The sequence below is a fragment of the Nanorana parkeri genome, unplaced genomic scaffold (assembly GCF_000935625.1).
Source record: "Nanorana parkeri isolate BGI_ZX_2015 unplaced genomic scaffold, ASM93562v1 scaffold1912, whole genome shotgun sequence".
NCBI lineage: Eukaryota > Metazoa > Chordata > Amphibia > Anura > Dicroglossidae > Nanorana > Nanorana parkeri.
Window position 1 is genome coordinate 125,218 of NW_017308180.1, and position 22,654 is coordinate 147,871.

General features: G+C 38.4%; 1 protein-coding gene across 1 annotated transcript in view; it reads left to right on the plus strand.

Annotated features, from left to right (window-relative positions):
• LOC108800102 (integrin alpha-9-like) overlaps positions 1–21,464 on the plus strand; it is a 119,240-nt gene extending 97,776 nt beyond the window's left edge. The window contains exons 11-14 of the mRNA XM_018572044.1: positions 3,091–3,210; positions 4,339–4,446; positions 13,377–13,496; positions 20,970–21,464. Coding sequence (XP_018427546.1) covers positions 3,091–3,210; positions 4,339–4,446; positions 13,377–13,496; positions 20,970–21,068 — 447 coding nt within the window. The 3' untranslated portion in view covers positions 21,069–21,464. The remainder of the gene's footprint in view (positions 1–3,090; positions 3,211–4,338; positions 4,447–13,376; positions 13,497–20,969) is intronic.
• The last annotated feature ends 1,190 nt before the right edge of the window (positions 21,465–22,654 follow it).

A 22,654-nucleotide genomic window follows, 5' to 3' on the forward strand; every position in this document is an offset into this window, starting at 1 on the left:
TAGGATCAAGAATGCCCCCTAATGTTGGTGGCCAGGAGGAGGTAGAATGGCCCCTTACCTTGGTAGTCAATAGGTAGAAAAATGCAGCCTTACACTGGTGTTCAGTAGGATATAAAATGTCCCTTTATGTTGGTGGTCTGTAGGAAAAAGAAAGCCCCCTTATGTTGGTGGCAAATAGTAAGGTAGACTGTCCCCTTACTTTTGTAGTCATTAGGATTAAGAATGTCTCCTTATGTTGGTGCTGAGTACGAGGAAGAATGTCCCCTTATATAGGTGGTCAGTAGAAGGATACATGCCCCCTTACGTTAGTGGTGGTCAGTAGGAGGAAAAATGCCCTCTTACATTAGTAGTCAGTAGGAAGAAGAATGTCCCCTTACATTGGTAGCAGTAGGAGGAAGAATGTCCCTTACTGTGGTAGCCAATAGTGTTGGCTGAAAAATGCCCCATATATTAGTGGTCAATAGCAGGAAGGATGCCTTCTTACATTTGTGATCAGTAGAAGGAAGAATGCCAAGTACATTGATGGTCAGTAGGTAGAAGAATGTCTACATACATTCTAGTCATGGTGGTAAAATACATTTTTATTTTCACCGCTCACCAACGTAAGGGGGAATTTTTTCTCCCACCGATTACAATGCAATTACCAATTACCAATGTGGGCTTTCTTCAGCCCACTGACCACAAATGTAGGGTAGTATTCAACTTCCCACTGACTACCAATTTAAAGAGGTTGGTGGAACCACCCCCTTATGCATTGGTAGTCTCACTAGTAGCATTACTATCAGTGGGAATCACACTTACACCCTTTCGTGCACAGGTGTAAATCAGACTAAGAAAGATAGTTGTCTGCAAAGCTGCAGTCATCACCAACACACACATGCCAAGGCTAATATCTCTTTAGTAATCAGTAAGTAAATACTCATTGGCTGGATTAGTGACAAGTTCTATTCTGCATTGTTTCATTTGGTGACTCAGCGGCGGGGAGCAATGGGTGGAGACAGGTAAGTATTTAATCTAATCTGCATAGTGATCCTATTCATGCTTCTCTTCCAAAATACATTAGATATCTAAGAGAGCTTATCTTATCTCTATGTAGGCTGTTAATAGTTTATGTTGCTGAAGTATAAATAACTTTTTATATCGTTTTGTCTGCCAAAAAGCATTCTGGCGTAGGAGTTGTGTCTGTAGAGCATAATATTATTGTATGTGAAATAATGTATATCCCTAAGTGTTAACGATGTGACCAAACCTCTAAGTGTACTGTAGATTTGTTTGTGCCATGAATTAAAAGCATTATACAGTATATGGATCTTTAACAAACACGTTTTAATACATATTTTATTATATTTAATAAATCTGTCTGGAATGTTGCCTTGTAGTTCACTGATTGCATTCTGAAGAGAGCCCACGGTGATGATAATAAATCCACGTTATTATTCATTTAAATTAGTCATGTACACAAGTAAAATCAAGTGTAAAAAGTCAAGAAGATAGACTTAAACAACTCAATAGGGATGATGGCATGGGATGGGATAGTAATAATGGGATGATGGCAATTAACATAGTCCTCTAGCTAACAAATGTAATGGTGGGATTTGTGCAACCATGTGCTATTATTACTAACTGTGACTTAGAGTGGAACTTGGTGGGCTGCATTTGCACAGCATACTTGCACATTATTGCACACTTAGATCTGGGTAAGCTCTCTTCCGGTGATTGGCAATGTATCCTTTTGTTATGTTAGTTTACATTTGTCGATGATTTAAAAAGTTTGCAGGGCAAATATTTTTAAATACTATTTAAAGAGAATATACACTGTGTCTTTGCAATCATCTTTCACTGTTCTAACTGTTCAGAACCAATAAAAAATAAATCTGTTTTCTAGTGTGACAAGGAAAATCCAAATCAAGATGTCAGCTAGTCTAATATTGTAAATTTTTTCTACTAATTGCACAAGGCCATACACGATGCTTTAAAATGGTAAAACTAGGAATCCTGTGTGTCAGTGTTTTTCCAGTTTACATCCCTAAGGCCCACAGGGGAAGGTCCACACATTTACAGAAAAATAAGTGACTTTGTTTTTATTAATAACAAATTATGTAGCACTACACAAAGACATAGCGATGAAAAAATAAGTTGTTCCCACAGTTACTACAACTACCTTATTTGTTAAACTGTGGAATAACTTGAATTGTCATGATGTAGCCCATATTCATTTAAAACAGCTGGTTAGCGCTATTTTTACAATTCTCCTACAGATCACACTTGTGCGCCTGCATATTCATGCAATTTGTAGACATATTTGTAATGTGTTTTTACACACAATGTGTGTTTTTGAAGCATTGTAATGCATTTTTCATGCTTTTCATGTGCTTTTGTTTTGGTCGATGACAAGCAATTGACACAAGTGACCCTACAACAAAAATGTTGTAGGGTACAACAGAAGGGTAATTTCTACAAGCGTACAATAGCAAATCAAACTGAAATTATGTGTTAAATTAAGAAATTAGCTTACCTCACCGGCCGTCTTAGTTCTTCCACATCAAGCATGGTGTAGCCTGCTCGCTGCTCGCTCCACTTTCCTTTACAGACCGGCTAGAGTAGATATTGCTAAGAGGAGAAGACTGGTTTTTGAAAGCAAAAATACACATGCAACATGTAGGTGTGAACAGGCTCAAAATAATCGCAGTCTCCTTGTGCATTGTTGTGAGATCGCCACTGCACTTCACCTCTCACTTCAGTAGACTAGGCCCATAGTGTTGGCATGTAACATCTAAAAAAAACACTGCATTTATAAGCAGTTTTAAGGCATATCCTATATACAGCATTTGTTTCAGTACCCAGGAGTGATATCAACAGAGATTAGGCAAATATATGACTTTGGAAATTTTAGGTTCTCCAGTCTCTCAGCAGAAAGTATGCCTACTTGGTGTTAAAATATGTTTTTAATAACTGAAAACCTTAAAAATAATCAAATATGTGTCAATTATAAACCACCAGAAGCTTTTGCTTTACTATAATCCATACCTTGTTTGTCTTAGCAGAAAATTCTTGTTTATACTAATTATTAAACTGTGTTTTGTCTCTTAGGATTGTCAGAAATCTGCATATCCATGCTTGGACATAGAATGTAAACTAATGCCATTGGCTAAAGATGAGACTCGAAACATTGATATTCTTATGCTGCTAAATACAGAAATATTAAAAAAGGTAAGACACAGGGGACTAGACCTGTGTTTGACACACATTCATCTTCATTAAGACACCTTGTAAAGATGGAGACAAGTTTTGCCCTTCACTAATAGAAATAATGGCCAGTGCAAACCCTACTCCCTACTCAAAGCACCAGTGCTAGAATCTAAAGAGTGTTTAGTAGTCCTGATGCTCTTACTATATTTCTTTCACTATATGAGATATGTTACAATGATATTTAGATTTTTCTTATGTATTAATGTATGCTGTGTATTAATATATGCTGTGAAGAAATCACAGAAAACTTCCATACCCAAAATTGGCCATACATGATGCTTAAAAAGTATGTTACCGCTCATCAGTTTAGTGTTATCAGTGATTGATGGCCCTAGACTTATTGCTCGCACTCCAACGTTCGCAGCGATATGTAACATCTGCGGTGCAATTGGTGCAATCGTCATTTTTGTACGTAGGCACACTCAACGCATTTTTGCATGTGTATGTGGGGCAGGGGACTTTAAACATTTTTTTCAATTGCTTTTATATGTGACTTTTAAATTATTATTTTTTTTGTAACTTTTATTTTTTTAAACCTTTTTTTCCCACTTAACTTTATTGCTATCACATAGGGGGGGTAACAAGCCCCCTATGTGATAGCCAATTTGCAGTGATGGGTCTTCTTTATGGAGACATCAGGGATCTTTAAGACCCCTGATGCCACCTAGGGACCCCCAGAGAAGCTGATGAAGCAGAGATCTGCTTCACCAGCTTCTCTCCGCGTTCTGTACCGGAGAGTGACAGAGGAATGCGGAAGTGATGTAAAATACATCACTTCCTGCATTCCAACGAGAAGGAGGAGATCAAATGGAGATCAAGGAAACTTTAGGCTCAATTCACTACACTTGCTGTGTTATTACCATAATCATCGTTATTTTCAGCTATGTGACTGTTATTTTAAGCTCTCAGTGGCTTTTCCTGTTGAAAATACTAGTAATTATAGCAACAGTCAATCTATTGTTATAGTTTGACCCAGCTATAAAGAATACATATGTTTAAGGCAATATAAGGATATACGGTATGAGTGCACAAGGGAGTACTTCAGACTGTTTATTTCTCCTTGAAAATGTCATATTATATGTTCCACAGGACAGTTCCTCAGTAATCCAGTTTGTAACAAGAGCCACAGTAAAACTAGAACCTGATTCAAGGTTGCAGACAATAGAAGTACCACACGGAAACCCGCAAGATTCAACGGTAAGTTTTTTTGTTAAATATGTCAATTATGAAAGAATTCTAAAAATATAACTGAACCTTACTGATCTATTGGATGAGGCTCTTGGTAAGGCAGCTTATAAGTTTCTGCTACTTATGAACAATCACTACATTGTGACTACAGGGGGCTTCTGAATAATCAAAACTGTTCTTCATGTATGGTCACCCGTAGAAACAAATTGTTACTCTAAAACCTCATCCGTGAACGAATTTCCTTGCTTCCAATCTATGGATAGCAATAAGCATATCTTTAAAAAAATCATGTCAACTTAATCCTCAATGCGGTGAGGGATCAAACAAACATTATTCCAACCCCAAATCCAAAAAAGTTGGGGCACTGTATACAATCTACATAAAAACATAATGCAATGATTTGCAAATCTTATAAACCCATATTTTATTGAAAATAGAAAATATATCAAATGTTTAAACAGAGAAAATGTACCATTTTAAGAAATAGAGTTATTGTAAAATTGATGGCAGCAACACATCACAAAAAAGTTGGAACAGGGGCCATGTTACCACGGCGTAGCCTCCCCTCTTCTTTTAACAACACTGTAAACATCTGGGAACTGAGGAGACCTTTTGCTGGAGAGGAATGTTGTCCCATTTTTGACGGATATAGGATGTGAACTGCTCAACAGTCCTGGGTCTTCTTTGTCATGTTTTTTGTTTCAAGATGTGCAAAGTATTTTCAATTGGTGAAAGGTCTGGATGGCAGGCAGGCCAGTTAAGCACCCGGACTCTTCAACTACGAAACCATGCATCTAATGTGGTTTAGCATTGTCCTGCTGAAATGTTTAAGGTCTTCCCTGAAAAAGACACTGTCTGGATAGAAGCATATGCTGCTCTAAAATCTGGATATATCTTTCAGCATTGATGGTGCCTTTCCAGATGTGCAAGCTGCCCATTTCATACGCACTAATGAACCGCCATACCATCAGAGATGCAGGTTTTTGAACTGAGTGCTGATAACAAGCTGGAAGGTCCCTTTCCTGTTGAGTCTGGAGGATGCGCCACCTATGGTGGCCAAAAAGAATATCAAATTTCAATTCATTTGACCACAGAACAGTTTTCCACTTTGCGACAGATTTAAAATGAGCTTTGGCCCAGAAAAGATGGTGGTGTTTCTGGATCATGTTCAGATATGGCTTCTTCTTTGAATGATAGAGCTTTAACTTTTTTGGATGGCACGGCGAACTGTGTCAAGCCAGTGATTTTTGGAAGTATTTCTGAGCCCATTTAGTGTTGTCTTTTACAGAAACTGTCTGTTTTTAATGGAGTGCTGTCTGGGGGCCCCGAGATCATGGGCATTCAATATTGCGTTTCAGCCTTGTCCCTTGTGCATGGAGATTTCTCCAGATTCTCTGAGTATGTTGATGATATTATGTACTGTAGATGATGATATATTTAAAGTCTTTGCAATTTTACATTAAGAAACTTTTTTCTGAAATTGTTCGACAATTTTTAGATGTAAATTGGTGAACCTCTGCACATCTTTACTTCTAACACAGTCTGATGCTCTTTTTATACCCAATTATGTTACTGACCTGTTGCCAATTCAATTAGTTGCAAAATGTTCTCCCAGCTCGTCCTTGTTAGTAGCAGTTACTTTGCCAGCTTTTTGTGGCCCTGTCCCAACTTTTTTGAGACATGTTGCTGCCATCAATTTTAAAGTTACCTTATTTTTTCCCCCTAAAATGGTAAATTTTCTCAGTTTAAACATTGGATATGTTTTCTATTTTCTATTGTGAATAAAATATGGGTTTATGAGATTTGCAAATCTTTGCATTCTGTTTTTATGTTGATTTTACACAGTGTCCCAACTTTTTCGGAATTGGGGTTGTATATTGGTGCTGCTAAATATTTGATATGATATAGACGGTAACTAGTAATGAATGCTTTGCCAGACCTGGGATCATGTTGATATGCTGCAAGAACATTTTCAATGGATTGCCCTGTCATATTTATTCACTTGTTTGTGAACTGGCTACTGAGGTTCTCCATGTTAATTAGTGAGAAGATCAAAAGGACCCCTATACCAGTTCTAGTTTTTGTACCTTTTGCCCCAGCCAGAATGAAATAACGCACCTATTTTAACTTATTCCCAATAAGATCTTTTTAAGGAGCTTTTATGTGATAGCAGTGCTGGGGCAAGTAATACAGTGGTCACAGCTCTGGCATATTATGTAATTAATCTTGTTACCTTAACCAGTTGACATCCGCGGTGTTAAACCCCCTTCCCATCCAGGCCATTTTTCAGTATTCAGCGCTGTGGTACTTTGACTGACATTTATTCTGTCATGCAAAGCTGTACTGAAATTAATTTTATACAATTTTTTGGGGATAGAGCTTTCTTTTGGTGGTATTTATTCACCATTGGGGTTTTTATTTTTTACTATATTAAGGATAAATTACCGAAATTTTGTTAAAAAAAACTGTTTCCCCTATATTAAATGATAAAACATTTATTATTACCCAAATTTTTTGGTAAAATATAAAAGACGGGGTCACGTCGGGTAAAAAGACACCAAACATGTCAAGCCTTAAAATTGCGTGCGCGAAACCTCAAAAAACTATAATACCCAAAATTGGCCACAGGCGACGCTTTAAAAGCTTTTACCGCTCATCAGTTTAGTGTTATCAGTGATTGATGGCCCTAAAATTATTCCTCTCACTGCGACGTTTGCGGCGATGTGCAACGTGTGTAGCGCAATTGTTGTTTTCGCACGCTGATGCATCGGACGCATATTTACGTTTATCCTTACCATCTTGTCTTGAATTGTATTGTGATTGAAATGTCTGCCCTACATTGTAAAGCGCTGCGCAAACTTTTGGCGCTATATAAATCCTGTATAATAATAATAAAGGGGTCTTTGGACCGAAAAAACGAGCACATATAGACGATCGGCAGGCTATAGAGCCGCCGACCGTCTATATGTGAAACACCCGGTAACGGGTGTTTGCACTGCATGGATCTTTTCTGCCAGGGCGCACCCGCGAGCAGAAATAAAATGCCGTCTGGAGACGGCAACCCGCCAATGCAGCAGTGCCATCCATCCGTTTCTTTTACAACGGGCGGACGGCAACTGGTTAAGAAGTACTCCAGGGAATTTTTTCTTAACCCCTGCAGTGGGGCTACCCACCCAACCCACGGGTTAAGTGCTCGTTTTGGCCTAGGGAGGACAATAACAAAGTTATACTCACCTGATCCTTGGAGCCAACTTGCTGTTAGACCTGTCCCAGGAGCCTCTTCCCACCTACCCTGCAGTGATATAATGTCTGAGTCATCAAATCTTATACATTGTGTATAGGATGTGAGGACACCCTGAAGGGGTTCCATCGCTGCAACGGAGGAGAAGACAGGTATATCTCTGTTAGAGGATCGCATGAGTATATCTCTGTTTTTTTCCTCACTAGACCAAAACGAGCACTTAACCCTTGAAGTGTGAGGGCAGCAAGTGTTAAGATTAATCCCCAGATTTCTGCTTTAACTAATAAACATTATACAGACAGACTAAAACTGAATCCAAGTAAATAAGGTTATCCCCATCTTGAGATAGTACCAAATAATTTCTCACAACACTTCATTAATTAAGTCTACAGTTTAGATTAGAAAAATTAAAAAGTTAAATAGGAATATGTCCTCTAGTAGTGATACCTCATACCGATAAGAAAGAGTTAATTTTGTAATCACCAGCCCAGTCCTTCTGCAGCACACAGTATTAATGCAGGTTATTGAATGCAACCACAAGAACAAATGCGGCTCTGGATTGACTTTTCACTTGGCAAGGGATCTAGCAGTTACATTTTTGTAATGGCTCCTTTCTGCTTACCACCCCCTCAGCAATGAGAAACTAAAATATGTTTTTGTAAGAAAAGGTCAACATTATTATACGTTTTCCCTTGACACTGTATTTGGCACGCTCCTCCATGTTTTTGGCACAGGTAGCCTGAAGGAGCACACAAAACAGTTACTTTACTATAAATTGAGTTTTCTTTTCATAAGTAAAATCTGTATAGTTTAGAAAAACTGCAGCTTATTGTTTTATGGAACGCACCAAGGATTGTGTTTTAATGAGAGTTTAAAAACAATGTATGCCTAAAAAAACTATTCACAGCAACCTGCCCTAATTGTGCTTCAGCTTCAGATTCTTGCCAGGTAAAATGTTTTCACTATGAAAAATGTACATATAAATTAGAATTAGAAGATTAGATATATGGTCTAAAATTAAACAGGATACAAAGCCAGTGTCCACACTATATGAGACTATTTTAGAAGAGTAAATTCCTTTATGTATCCTGAACTGAATTTTGAGAGATAGTTCCTAGCGACAAGAAGGTTCCAGCTTTTATTTTGTAAAGTTTATTGAGAGAAGGAAGGTATGTTGTAATAATTCTAATAATTTTCTTTTTAACCAGGTAAATGTGCATATTTAAGTATTTCATATCTTTCAGCAGATTTCAAGCCTATTGTTTACAGAGGCGAGTAATTCATTTCCGATTGCTCATGTAGCTGAATGAGTCAGACGATTGACTCATCACTCTTCCCCCCTTTCTCTTACTTGTTCTAGTCACACTGGATTGGAGGAGATTCAAATAGAGAATAGCAGCCATGAAGGCTGCTGCTGTGCTCTTCTTTAGAAAACCCAGGATGCTCTGCCAAATCAGAGCAGTCAGAGAGAGTATCATGCATTAACTTTGTATTTCTGAAAGATTTTATTGATAATAAAAATTGATATAAAACACCAGCTTAAAAATTTTAACCCTTGAACAGAAGCCTGACACCTCTTTTGCCTCAGCCTGGCCCTTGTGTAACCTTTTACATGAAATACTGAACATGAGATTTAGGGGGCTATTCACTATTGAGCCAAAGGATCTAGCCGTAGCTTTGGCTGATCCTTCGGCTCGCTTCGGCTTCTGGAGCCCTTCGGTTCAGTTGAACTGAAGGGCTGCTGTACGGGCTATTCACAATAACCCATACAGCAGCCGAGCAGCTCAGCTGAGCCGAACGCATATGCTTCGGCTCAACAGAGCTGTAGGCCCAGCCAAAGCGTGGCCTCTTTTTAAACATTTTTATTTAACTCTTTAGTGAATGGGTAACTAATTCACAAGGGGGAGCACATCTGGGTGCCACTTTATTAAAGGGGTACCCTGATGCGAGTAAGCTCCCTTACCTGCACCCCCACAACCAACGCCCCCGGACCTTATGGAGATGAGGCAATTGTCCCCATCGGCACGGGAACAAGGTGCTTTTCCAGGGGGGACCCTGAAAAAGCACCCTCTTAGTGCCGAGGGTGCTTTTTCAGGGTCCACAGCACAAAGCGAGCGACGGAGACACAGGTAAGTATCTACTTATGTGGTAACTTTTTAATTTTTTAAAATGTTTTTGCATATGTCTACTGCTTGCTAGCAGTAGATATAAGTAAAATAATAAGACTTTAATGCTACTTTAAGAAGTTGTATATGAATCTATATGAATTTTGAAGTGCAGGCACCACAAGATACCTGGAAGGCCCCTTGGATCATTTCCCAGACTTTATATAAGTCTGTAATTTCTGCCAATATCAAGATTATCAAGAGTAAACCCCTTTACTCCTGGCACTAACTAATACTCAGTTGTCAAATGCTACAGCTTAAGTAGACAGTAGAGGTCCTAGATTAGACAGTTAGATTACATGGGAGGGGAAATGACACCTGGAGCTGTGCTGCACTGTGGCCTGACTGGCTGGCTCATCATGGGCATGCAACTCACATATGGACTTCCAGTGAATCCTCAATATTGTTACCAGTAGGGCACAGTCCCTTCTATATATTCACATATGCATGAATCTCAAAATGGGATCCAATAAAACAATCCTGTTGTATATTGGCACCATCTTGTTATATACTGTATATTCAAAGGGGTGATTCACAATTAGTGTTGGGCTCGATGTTTGAGCTGAATGTGAGTTTGACTTGAACATCAGCAGTTTGTGTGTTTGGCGAACACATGAACTGTCAGGGTGTAAGACTTTGCGTAATCAGGGCACAGAGAACTGTGAAGCCATGATTGGGCAAAGTCATGATGACTCTGCCCAATCATGGTTCTCCTATCACAACTGTAAACATTTGGGCGGAGCTAGCTGTCACTGCTAGCTCTGCCCAAATGTTTATATGTTACCAGCATTTGTCAAAATGCTATTATGCAGCAGGTGTACGTTGAAGCGAACCAGAAGGCGGTCGTCTGTTTTCTAAAAATGATTTCTATTTATTTTTTGTTTTTTATTTTGCCGAGTCGTCATCGTCGACAACACTGGACGTCGTGATTGACCCTGGATTGCATCGGGAGATCAATTTTATTTATTTGTTTTTGTCAAAAACATGTCGTTTTGTTTTTTTTCCAAATAAAGGATTTTTTTTCAAAAGTCTGGACTTTCTATTTACAATTTTATTTAACCCTTTAGTGAATAGGTATGGGTACAAGTACCCCTTACTCATTCACAAGCGGCGGGTGGCATCTGGGTGCCCCTTTATTAAGGGGTGACCCTGGAAAAGCACCCTCCCAGCGCCGAGGGCATGTGGCCTGGTATGAGGGGGTGCTCACTCGTCCCCCCCCTTTTCTGGCCCTGCCAGGCCTATGCTCGGATCAAGGGTCTGGTAGGGACCCTCCTAAATATTCCTACCAGACTTCAAGGGTCTGGTATGACTTTTAGGGGGAACCCAACGCTTTAAAAAAAAAATTGGTCCCTCCTTACATTCCTACCAGACCTAAAGGGTCTGGTATTGTTTGAGAGGGGGAACTGCACGCTTTAAGAATTAAAAAAAAACAACATTTTTTTTCTTTAGAAATGTGAGTTTTGCTGCAGCAGGTTCTATACATCGTACAGATTTGCACTTTACAGGCAAGTTAAGGGGACCCCCCAGGCATGATATTTAAATTAGTTTTGCATTTTTATTGTTACCCTTTAAGTGATGTTAAAATCACTGCTCCTTACATTTTTTTATTTTTTCACAGTTTTTTTTTCATTGATTCCTGTCCCCCAGGGCAGTACCCGGATCCCCGTACACTTTTTATGGCCAATAACTTGCATATAAGCAATCTTAAAGGGGACAATTGTTTTTTAAAGTTCTACTCCCATAGACTTGTATTGAGTTCAAATTCGAATTCAAACTTTTTGGATGTTCTAAAGTTCGTATTCAAACCGAACTCAGACCTGTTCGGCTCATCACTATTCACAATATGTCACACATACTGAGGGGCTGGAGTCCCCTGCCCCCTAGTCCACATCTAATGTCCTAACACTTCACAAAGCTCCATTTTGGTAACGCATAATAGTCAACATGCATATATATTGCATCTATTGAAGCTCACTGTCCCACATACTGTATAGGGCATATTTATTGTATGAATCTCGCCCGAATCCTGGTTCTTAGCAAGTACTTGATTGTTCAGAGTTAAAACCTCATTTCCACATTGCAAATGTCCTAGCATATATTGTATGGCTCATGTATAGTATATTTTGTATTGGCTGTAAAGATAGTCCATTCCCCAGGCAAACAAAGATGGCTCCACAGGATACAATGGCCCTGATGCGTTTCCCTCTACATGAGGGCTTTTTCAAAGGTATATGACCAGAGTACTGCAATGTATTGCAATGTCACTCCATAGGGTGATGTAGTCCATTTGTGTATTTATATTGTTGCAATTTAAATCAAGTTAAAAGACCATCTCCCCCTACTTGTAATGTGCATGTGAAAACTAGTAAAACTAGTCTGGCAAACAGAGATACAGGATTCGACCATGTAAGGGTTAAATATGGCAGTTAAGTTATGCAATTACTTTTTGATTACATTTATGTTGCATGTCAAGTATGGAAGTATGGATCAGGTGTCATTTGCGACTTAAAGTAGAACTATGGCCTCCCATTAAATATTTGCGCTGCAGCATTAGTTTTCTGCAAGTTCCTCTGCAAAGTCCCACAAATACCTAGAGTGGATACTGGCAAGGAAAGTTCCCATAATGCAGCTTCCTGTGATGGTATGGCAACAATGCCGCGCTGCTCCTGAGTTCAGAGCAGAGTTGCCACTCTAACATAGGCTGTTCCTGCTTGGACTACAGTGGGATGGAAAAAATGTTTTAGAGGGCATGGCTATCAGCATTATTACTGTTGAATCAGCACCTGGCCACACCTAGTCCTGCCCACTGGTTTCTGGATTAGCAGAATATTTTGGCTATGACTGTAAGGCACAAACAAAGGAGGATTTGGCTCAGTCAGGGAAGGTAAAGGAATTGTTTACTTTTTGGGGCTTGTGCATCACATATCAACTGTGTTTGATTCATGTTTAGACTGTCATACAGAAGCTTTTATTTATACTTTAAGAAACTGAGCAATATATACACATGATAGTGGAATTTACATGAGGTTATTTTCTATAATATTCACATATTTTAACAAACACAGAATTTCCATGCCCTCTAGTACCATCCATGGAATGTCAATAAAACCATACATTGCTTTCCCAACACTGAAATGAAATGGATGAAAGTGTTTGAACATATTGAAAAGTAAAATTCAGTAGCCTGTTGGAAATCTAAAAGACACTGTGAATTTTGGCATACAGTATGTATAGTACATTTCCAGCTCTAGGAGTATAAAAACTCTAAAACCCTTTATCCCTTACAATGCAATCCATGGTATTCCTTCCATTTTGCCTTTTCTTATCTCTATACGAGGTCCCAGGTATTTATCATCTTAACATCTGTAGCATTTTTTTTCTTTGTCCCATGTTGATAGAGAAGTTAAAGTTGTTGGGTTTCTTTTTTACCTTTATATTTGTTACAATACTTAGATGGCACCTTCTTTAGAAGTAAGAATTATTATTTTTTTTTTTTTAAATTCAACCCGTATAACAGTGCAATTTCTTTCCAGGTGGTTTTTGAGGCCTTACATAATCTTGAGCCACGTGGTTATGTGGTCGGCTGGATCATTGCCATTAGCTTACTGTTTGGGATCCTTATATTCTTGCTTTTGGCTGTGCTACTATGGAAGGTAAGGTATATTTTAACTTGCCAGTGGAACATAAACTCTTGGAATTCTTAGTATGCTTACTATATTATTCATACAAATAAAAACTATACTTAAGACCAGGGGCAACGAGATACAATGTAACAGTTCTACAGAATGCTGGAGGCAAATAGCAGATGAATGTAACCATTTCTGTTATAGGAATCCCTGTATAAACTGCAGATATACAACAAATGAGGCTGTAGGAATAGGAGTGCATAGGCACACTCACATACCAGGGAATGCTCTGCTATTTTTTAAGAGGAATTCCAGATAAAGGGTAAATGTTTTAGTGTACTGCTTAGACACATTTAACACTTCTAGATGTCCCCTATAACATAAAAAATGTTTACTTTTGAATTCAGATTATTCACAGGAGAAGAGTCCAAGAAAACACAACATATCCATTATATCAAACCATGTATTGTAAAGCTTGAAGAAGGAATTCATTGCTAGAATTGTGAAAGAATAGGGGCAGCCTTGGGCACCTTGAAAATCAAAATGATGTGGCGTCTGTAGTGCAAAGTAGCAAGAAAAGTAGCAAGAGGTGGGTGTGGCCATATTGTGGGATTGAGAGGCTTAAAGGGACATGGTTAATTGAAACCTCAACCTAAACCAGAGATCAGGAGCACATAACACAGCATACGGGGAATCAGAAGTGCATAACGCAGACAGTGCAGAAGTAAGGACTGTGTAACAGGGGATTAGGAATGCATAACGCACAGAGCTCAGGGGTTTAAGAGTGCATAATGCACAGAGTGTAGTGTTCAGAAGTTCAGAATGCACAGGGTAAAGGGGTCAGAAGAGCATAATGTACAGAGGGCAGAGGTAAAGAGTGTGTAACACCCAGAATGCATGCTTGGGTAACTTATTGCAGCACTCAATGGTAAAGCATTAAAACCCCACGTCTTTCTCCTCACAGACAAATCAGCAGCACCACCCAGTAAATGCTCAGCACTGCAGCACCCAGTAATACACACTGTTGCAGAACATAGTGTTACTGGATATGAAGACCACCTGTTGCCCCCTCCTCAATGACAGTCAGTGGCACCCATCCTTCTGTATTTCTTACTGGTAGCTGACTGCTGTTGGAAGTGCCAATTCTGGGAGCAACATTAAGGTCAAGTACCTTGCAAAAGCTCAATTTTTCAGACTATTTTTACAACCAACAGGAACAATTGGGACTGTGCTGGTGTTGGAGCATAATGATGTGCCGCTGTTTTCACCCAAAGTCCACTGCTGGCCTCAGACAGAAACTTTGAAGCAGGTTTTCCATTCAGGGAATTGCAGAGAGGGACTTCATGGAAGCCAAACAAGCAGTATTAGAGATGGGCAGGGGATGGCACCAGAGCCACTGAGTGGCAGTCTGGCAGAGCAGAGTTCAAAAAATAAAATAAATATGGGGTGGGTGCCCCGCACTAGCAATGCCATTACTTACTGTAGATTACTCATTTGTGAACAAAGTACATGAGGATGAGAAGGAATGGGATGTGCAACGATTTAACAGCTATTTCTCATGAGACCCTTTTCTGGCCTTACAGAGGGTAAAATAAAACCACTTTCAACCAAATTTTGATCCATAAAAAAATTGAACAGATAATTTAAACTTTAAAAAATTGACAGTTTTGAACTTGTTGTATGTATGTCTTTAAGGTGGTGATGGTGATAGGTTGGCTTGTTCTGTTTGATTGCATGACTGAAAGCTATTTGAAAGTGGTGGAAATGACTAGGAAATCGTTCTGTTTTTTTGGCCAACATGCATCAAGTGTTTGGAATTACTGTTGCCCTTTGCCATTGGTGACAGACTATTTAGGTCTGTGTAGGAACAAGAACTGACCTGCTGGGCTAGCATTACCCTTTGGGCTCTAGGCTGTTAATCTGTTGCATATTTGCTACTGCTTTCCATTATGGGAGGATAATACATGTTTCAAGTGTTGTTAGAAAACCCGCTGATGCTTTTAGATTAATACCTGTGGTAGGAAATTGCATAAATACCTTGGAATAAAAACAATCAAAGATTAGCCAAAAAGTAATTTCATGGAAATGTGTAGAATAATTCAAGTTTCTTAGCAGGGAAATGTGACTCTTTAATATCCCACTGTGGGGAACTCAGGTCTTTAGTATAGTCTTGAAAATTTACATTTCATTTTTCATTAAGTAAGTTATCCAAGTCGATCTGAAATCCTCGTAATAGTGTTCCTTCTTCTATTTCTTCTGGCTTCCCTCTGAATTCCACTGGCTTTCTGTTCTGTGTGAAAGGACATTCCAAGACAGCATTCCTTGATTCAGCCTTTATGGATATCCTCTTGCTCATTTTATTGTGACACTAACTTCCCTGTTTGGTTCCTGGAAGTAATTATGAGCAATAATAAATAACACCCCGGCCACATTGCTTTATTGACAGAGCCAAGTCTTTTTATGTATGCCTTGTATACGCACTTAGGAAAGTAAAAACTAGATCAAAACTCTAATTGTAGCAATAGGGATTAAGGTCTGTTTTATTATGAAAGTTTGGATGAACTTTCATTGTGTTAGTTCAATATCCAACTAAGCTTAGCTTTCAAGCCACATGACTTTTTGGTAGATCTCGCTTTGAAAATTGTGTATATCCTGCCCTTGTATTTTTCTAATTTCCTCTTTCTATACTTTAACTTAATCTCTTTTCCTTGGAAGCACTGTAGCCTATGAAAATTCTAACTCCACAATATTCCTATAATGTATAGTGTGGAGTAACTAGATTTCTGGGTTTTCTACAGGCATTCGTTTATAGTGATGAATGGTAATCAAAATATTTGAGTCTATTAGAGAATTATGTCCCACCGCTGTCTCTTTTCGGTTCTTGGCAAGCATAGATCACAGAAAGATGCCACCAAAGAAGGTCACATCTTTCTGCCTTGAGGAAGGGACCCTACGCGGCCCCGAAACGTCGGTTTATTTGGATGTCTGTGACGCTTTCTGTCCAATACAAGGGACATATTTATCTTTACTACTGAGTGCTGGTGATTTCCTGACTTTCCTGTGTTTGCACGGCGCCATCCGTGGTAATTCATCACTGCGAGCACCACTTTTTTTCTTATCTGGCCGGGACTGCTGTGGGTAGTGTGGAGGGTCTCCCCATCGACTTACATCTGTTCACCTTGCAAGGGAATTTTCCTTTAGTGAATACATTGAAGTTCTACTAACTGCATCATCCAATGACGTGCAAGCAAAAATACAGTTTTCTTTATTTTCCTTGCTTGAATCTTCTCCACATGAACTAAGCTAAAGAACAGTTAAAAGTGGAAATTCACTTGAAAAATAAATCAAATTCACTTTGCCTTTAGTAAATCAATTCCACTGGCTCAGTGATTACTTGCATCCCTTCTTGCTCTCAGGTTTGCCACTGTCCAGGGCGGATGTCCAGAAACTACAGCACAAAAAAAAGTGTAAAAAAACAACTGCAGATTGATGCTGTAAATGTAGCCTTCCCACATGCATGTGACAATGCCGATGTGGTGTATGTAGTTGACATTTACAATTGGTTTAGTATGATTTCATGCTCTCTGATGCTTTGGATTATCAACAAATGAGAAGCAGTCAAGGTTCAAATATCCAAGCATATTTGTTGACAATACTGAAACATATTTGGAGCCCATTTATACTGTTGATTGATTGCAGATAGCTTATCAATGCCCTGTTATCTGCTAATGCTTAAATGTGCATTAAAAAACACAATGCCTTTTTAAAAAAGAAAATGATAGTGATAAAACCTTTAGTAGAATAGCAGAAACATTGTTCAACTGAAGAAACTGTTAAGTGTTTTAAACTTAATTCTGTTTAAACTCCTCACCACTTTATCATTTACTCTAAATCTAATGATCAGTGTAAAAGTTATGCATTACATTACACAGGGCCATTGTTTAAAAGGGTTTGAGAATAATTTAGATATGTTTGAAAATAATCCTTCCTGCCTTCCTGATTGTTATATTACATGTTCATTACAAATGAAAAGGATTAGCGTCTCCAGCATTATCTTCTGTTCTGAATTATGATTCTGAGAAAATATTATACCCTTATGTACATTAACATGCATTATAAATAAGTGGTTCAACTAAAAGGAAAAAATCAACAATTTCCAAGTATTAATTTTATATTGGAACACTGTATTAAATGTTTGTAAAGTAAACATGTAAATTAAAAAAAATGTTAGCCAGAAACCATAATAGATTCTCTTTAAAGCTATAAAAGCCTATGTAATAGCTTTCTGAAAACCTTGCACAACAAGCTGCATATGAACCTTAATTTGAAATCAGTTATTTAATGTAGTTAATTTACTAACAAAGTAAAGACTGTTGACTCACAAAGAGTGTTTACTTAGAAAGATAATGCTTGCTTAGCTATATCAAATATTCTAGATCTGTGTTTACTTTCAATACCCATTCATGAGAAAGTAATTGAAGTAATTCAACTCATATACTAAGCTAAATGAAAGTTCAGTGAACAGTCTCATCACCTTTAGTAAATCAAGCCCAATGTTTAAAGCTGTTTTTTTTTTTTAACCATTGCTTAAAGGTAATGGCATCTTTGCCATATTGAATTTGCCAGAATTTATTTTCATGAATGTGACTTTGGAGAATCCAGGTCTTTTTTAGTTTTAATGCAAATCATATTCGCCAACACTCTGCACATGAAAGTTCATTATTCAGAATGTCTGGCTGAGCTGAGATGCTAGGTACATAGAATATAACAGCAAACAAGTGCTTCTTCTGGAACAAAATATGAAATACAGAATCGATCATAAATGTTGTACTTACTTTCCCATTGGAAGTACATACAAAACATGCCTGGACAGCAATGGCTGCACCACAACGTATTATTGTTTTTTATTTCTGTACTGACTGGCCTGTCAAAAAATGTGGGAACACAATAAAATGGCATACCTTGATTATTTCAATGTAGGCAGTCGATTTAGTTTCAATACGCACGTGCACAAGTGTTCTTCTTTCCTGAAAATGAATCTCTAAGAACGTATTGTTGCAGGAATTGAAAAGAACCTAATTTATTTTAACACAACCACTGCCAAGAGAAACAGCACAGGTTGAGTCAAAATCCCCAAGCAGGCATAATGAATTCATTCATTTGTACATAAGTAACACAGAATTCTTCCATAGCCACATTTTTCATTTACTCTGCCATATTCTGAATGTCTTTATTTGAAATATATATACATTTCCTTTTCCTATGCTTTTGGTTGCAGCATCAATAGATTCAAATAACAATTAACTAGTAATACGGCTTAATAATAGTAAGGCTTGAAAAAAATTACAAAATAACCAGTTTGTAGACATTCTTAAAAGATTAATGAAAATTAATACTACACTTTGTTATAAGTGACTACTGTTGCCAGATCCCATTTACATATGTATATTATGTATCCCATCAGCCTTCAGGTTTTGAGCACTACAGAAAATACAGTAGTAACAGCAGTAGTTGTGGTAATAAAAATAATAATGATATGTGGTTAAAGAAACCCTGACACCTTGCTCATTCTGTGTAAGGGGGCGCCCAAACACATTAATATTCAGATTGCCATAGATCCCCTGGCACTCCTTCCACCATAGCAGTTGGCACCAAAATCCACAGTGACAACTGGTGTTGGACACTAAGGGGAGCAGTAACGGCACTCCCTCCATCATGTGACAGTGCCCTGGCCAGAGATTGTCTGCTAAACTTGTGGGGGACTCCTGTCACATGGGTGGAGCTCGCTTGCTCTCTTACACCTGGAATTACCAAATATCTTAATTGCCTGAGGAAGTGGAAGAAACGCTGTTAGGTGAGTATCAATGCATTGGGGAGCCTTTTGCACAGATACTGTCACTTTAAAATAGACTAAAGACTATACTAGAAGAAGTCTAAAAAATAAATAAATAACATACACCTATGATTTCCCACTGGTGGAGCATAACGTGCACACGATTAGTCTTGACCACCATTGAGGGACTGGTTTCAAAATCCCAGAAGCCAGCTTTTGATAATAGAATGTGCAACATGGAGCCAACAATTCACAAAGTAGAGAAAGGTTGCAAACTTTAGGTTTGCGTTATGCATACAGAAATAATTCAGTTAACTAACAAAAAGATAGCAGATAAGATGCGTATGGCGGATAAGATTCGATACAGATGCGTATGATTTGTACAATTGAATGCAGGCTGCCCATGTTGCTCATGTTGTTACTCATAAAAAGAAAAAATGCAGTAGTACACTTTAATGCACAAATCTAGTACACAAGTACAGTAGTACACAAATCTGACAGTCTGCATGGAGGAGTAATTGCAAAGAACATGACAATAGAACTCAAAACAAAGTGAATGTATTTCCAATTTCAAGAACACCTGGAATGTTATATGGGAGTTGGAAATGGGCGCCAAGTGTTCCTCAGGTGTCTGTATGTACAATGCCTTTAAACTGCTCAAATAAATCTGTCATTAATAAAAAAGTCTAAAGTACTAGATCAGTGGTTCTCAACCTTTCTAGGGCCGGGACCCCTTGTTAACATTTGCCAAGTTGTGGTGACCCCCAACGGTAAAATTTGGGGTTGACGCGGCTGCTGCAGCGACATCTGGCGGACTGGCGGAGAACTGACACTGCTGCGTTAGGAGAGGGCTGAGGAGGACTCTCACCTAGCAAGGCAGAAATCACACAGCGACCCACAGGTTGAGACCCACTGCTGTAACAGCTAAAATGGCAAACCATATAACACAAGCCGAGTTTGTCAGCTTTTATTATTAATAATAATGATGATAATCACTAGATGGGGACCTGATGGAGAACTGCAGGTCCCCCTCTGCTGAGTGACAGCAGCAGTGGGCGGTTGCAATAGCTAGTTTGCTATTGCAAAGTGAAATAGCCAATAGGAATCTAGCTATGCATTCCAAGCAGAGCACTTTCCGGGAGGAAGTGTTTCTCTCCCGGGCATCCCGGAGCCGCTATCTAATAGTGGGAGACTCCCGCCGACCCCTGGCAAATTGTCATTCGACCCCCAAAGGGGTCCCGACCCACAGGTTGAGAACCGATGTACTAGATAATTATTTCCCACTACTCTGATCCCTGCTGCCAGCTACAATGTCTCAGATAATAACTCTAGTGCAAACTCCCTGGCCCATGCAATAATGCTGGTTCTTGGTGATTGACCATTCAGCTACATTGTGAGGAGAGGGGAGTGTCACATGCTGCCCTGTACCCACAAATAACATGATTTTTACCAAGTGACAGAGATCAGAGAAACAGATGAATGGCAGCAAAGTTAAGTATAGGCATGGTTGAGTTGAAGCTTTAGAATTCTTTTTTGAATAGGTTTGCTTGAAGCAGCAAGATTTTTTTTTCCAAATCTAAAAATGTATTCTAATATATTTGTATTTAAGAAAGATAATAGATTTGAATTGTAATATATATTTTTGCTTTTCTCTCTTTCTCTTTTAGATGGGATTCTTCCGTAGAAGGTACAAAGAAATTATTGAGGCAGAGAAGAATCGGAAAGAGTATGACGAAAGTTGGGACTGGGTCCAAAAAAATCAGTGAGCGGCATATGCCATTCTTGTCACCAGACACCCATTTGCTAGCTGATTGGCTCTGCTCTTGTATCTTCCATATGTGGAAGAGAAAAATCTTCTCCAGATTTTCCGGAGGCTCCTGGATGCTGTTTATTCCTTTATCAAGCTGACTAGCAAAGAAGAGTGTGTCCTGAGGCAACCACTGAAGCTAGATGAAGTGATTGGAGCAATACCATTTCCTCTGCCAAGATAAACTCTGACCATCATGCTGCAGTGAATAGCAATATTTATAAATCCATCATTTTTATATGGTATATCTTCAGGGGAAGGCCTGTTTCCTAGAAATTATTTTTTTTTATAAATGTACAACTTTTATATTGGTTGTCTTTATATGTGATGATATGATGTAAGGAATAGATGTACAGTTTTTTAAAACGCACTGATAGCTGATACATAGCTACATCCACTGAATCCTCAAACCTGTTAACTCTGGAAACTATAAACACCATGGCTAATTTACTGAAGTGAAAAGCGAAGTGAACACTTGTCGATTTTATACTTCCAATAATGTGCAAGAAAAATTGAAAAAAAAAACAAAAACAATGGCACTGTTCTAAAGCTGAAAAATAATTGGATGTTTGAAGGGAATAAAGGTTAATGTCACCAATTAGTAAATTAGATCCAGGTTCACCTTATTTCAAAGTTTAGTTAATCAGGCCCAACAAAACATTTATTCAGGGGGTTTCTAAAGGTTAAAAAAAGTATTCATTTCCAAAGTTTACAATATAAGAGGAACAGTAGCTACATCTTTGCTTGATGAATACTTGTATAGATTTATATGAGAATTTTTGTGTATATATAAAAACACACACATACATTAAGTACATATGTTAAACCACCATTTTGAGTTATAAGCTCATCACCTCTCAATATGTATATATGCACATACATACACATTTACATTGTCATGTTGTTTCCATATTCTATTGTCTCTTATGTGCACTGCATAGCTAAGTGTTGTGTTTGTGAAAGCACTATATGAGCATATGAGAGAGGAAATATGATGCACTTTTAGAAAGGATTATGAACCTCATATGTTTGTACATTTATAAATGAAAAAAAAAAAAATCAACATTCTTTCAATTTACATGCAATATATATAACTGAGAGAAGATCTATGAGACATAGATTACTCATTTATTATATTGACCTTTGTTAACTGCTGTCTGTAAGAGAAAATATATTCCTTAAGGGGTCACTATCATTTAAAAACATAAAGAATTAAAACATCTTGTTTGGTTAGAACTATAGCTGCTTGTTCAGGTCTGCATGTCTTTTTAGGTATTACTCTGTGGTTAAAAGTCTCTTTATGGTGAAGATCTAGATGTGTGATAACAGCTTAGGACCACTCACCTCTCAACCCATTTGCTCAGGACAATCTAAGTCTAGCCACATACAGCCCCATGGGATGAACAAGAAAAAAAAGACTCAATTACATGCTTTTTAGTGTGAATGGGGGAATCCCCCTCCCACCCGCCATGCCATTGTATTGTGACAGCAGCGGGTTTGCCAATGTCAAAATACCCCAACAGAGATTGCAGCTGATTGACTGAA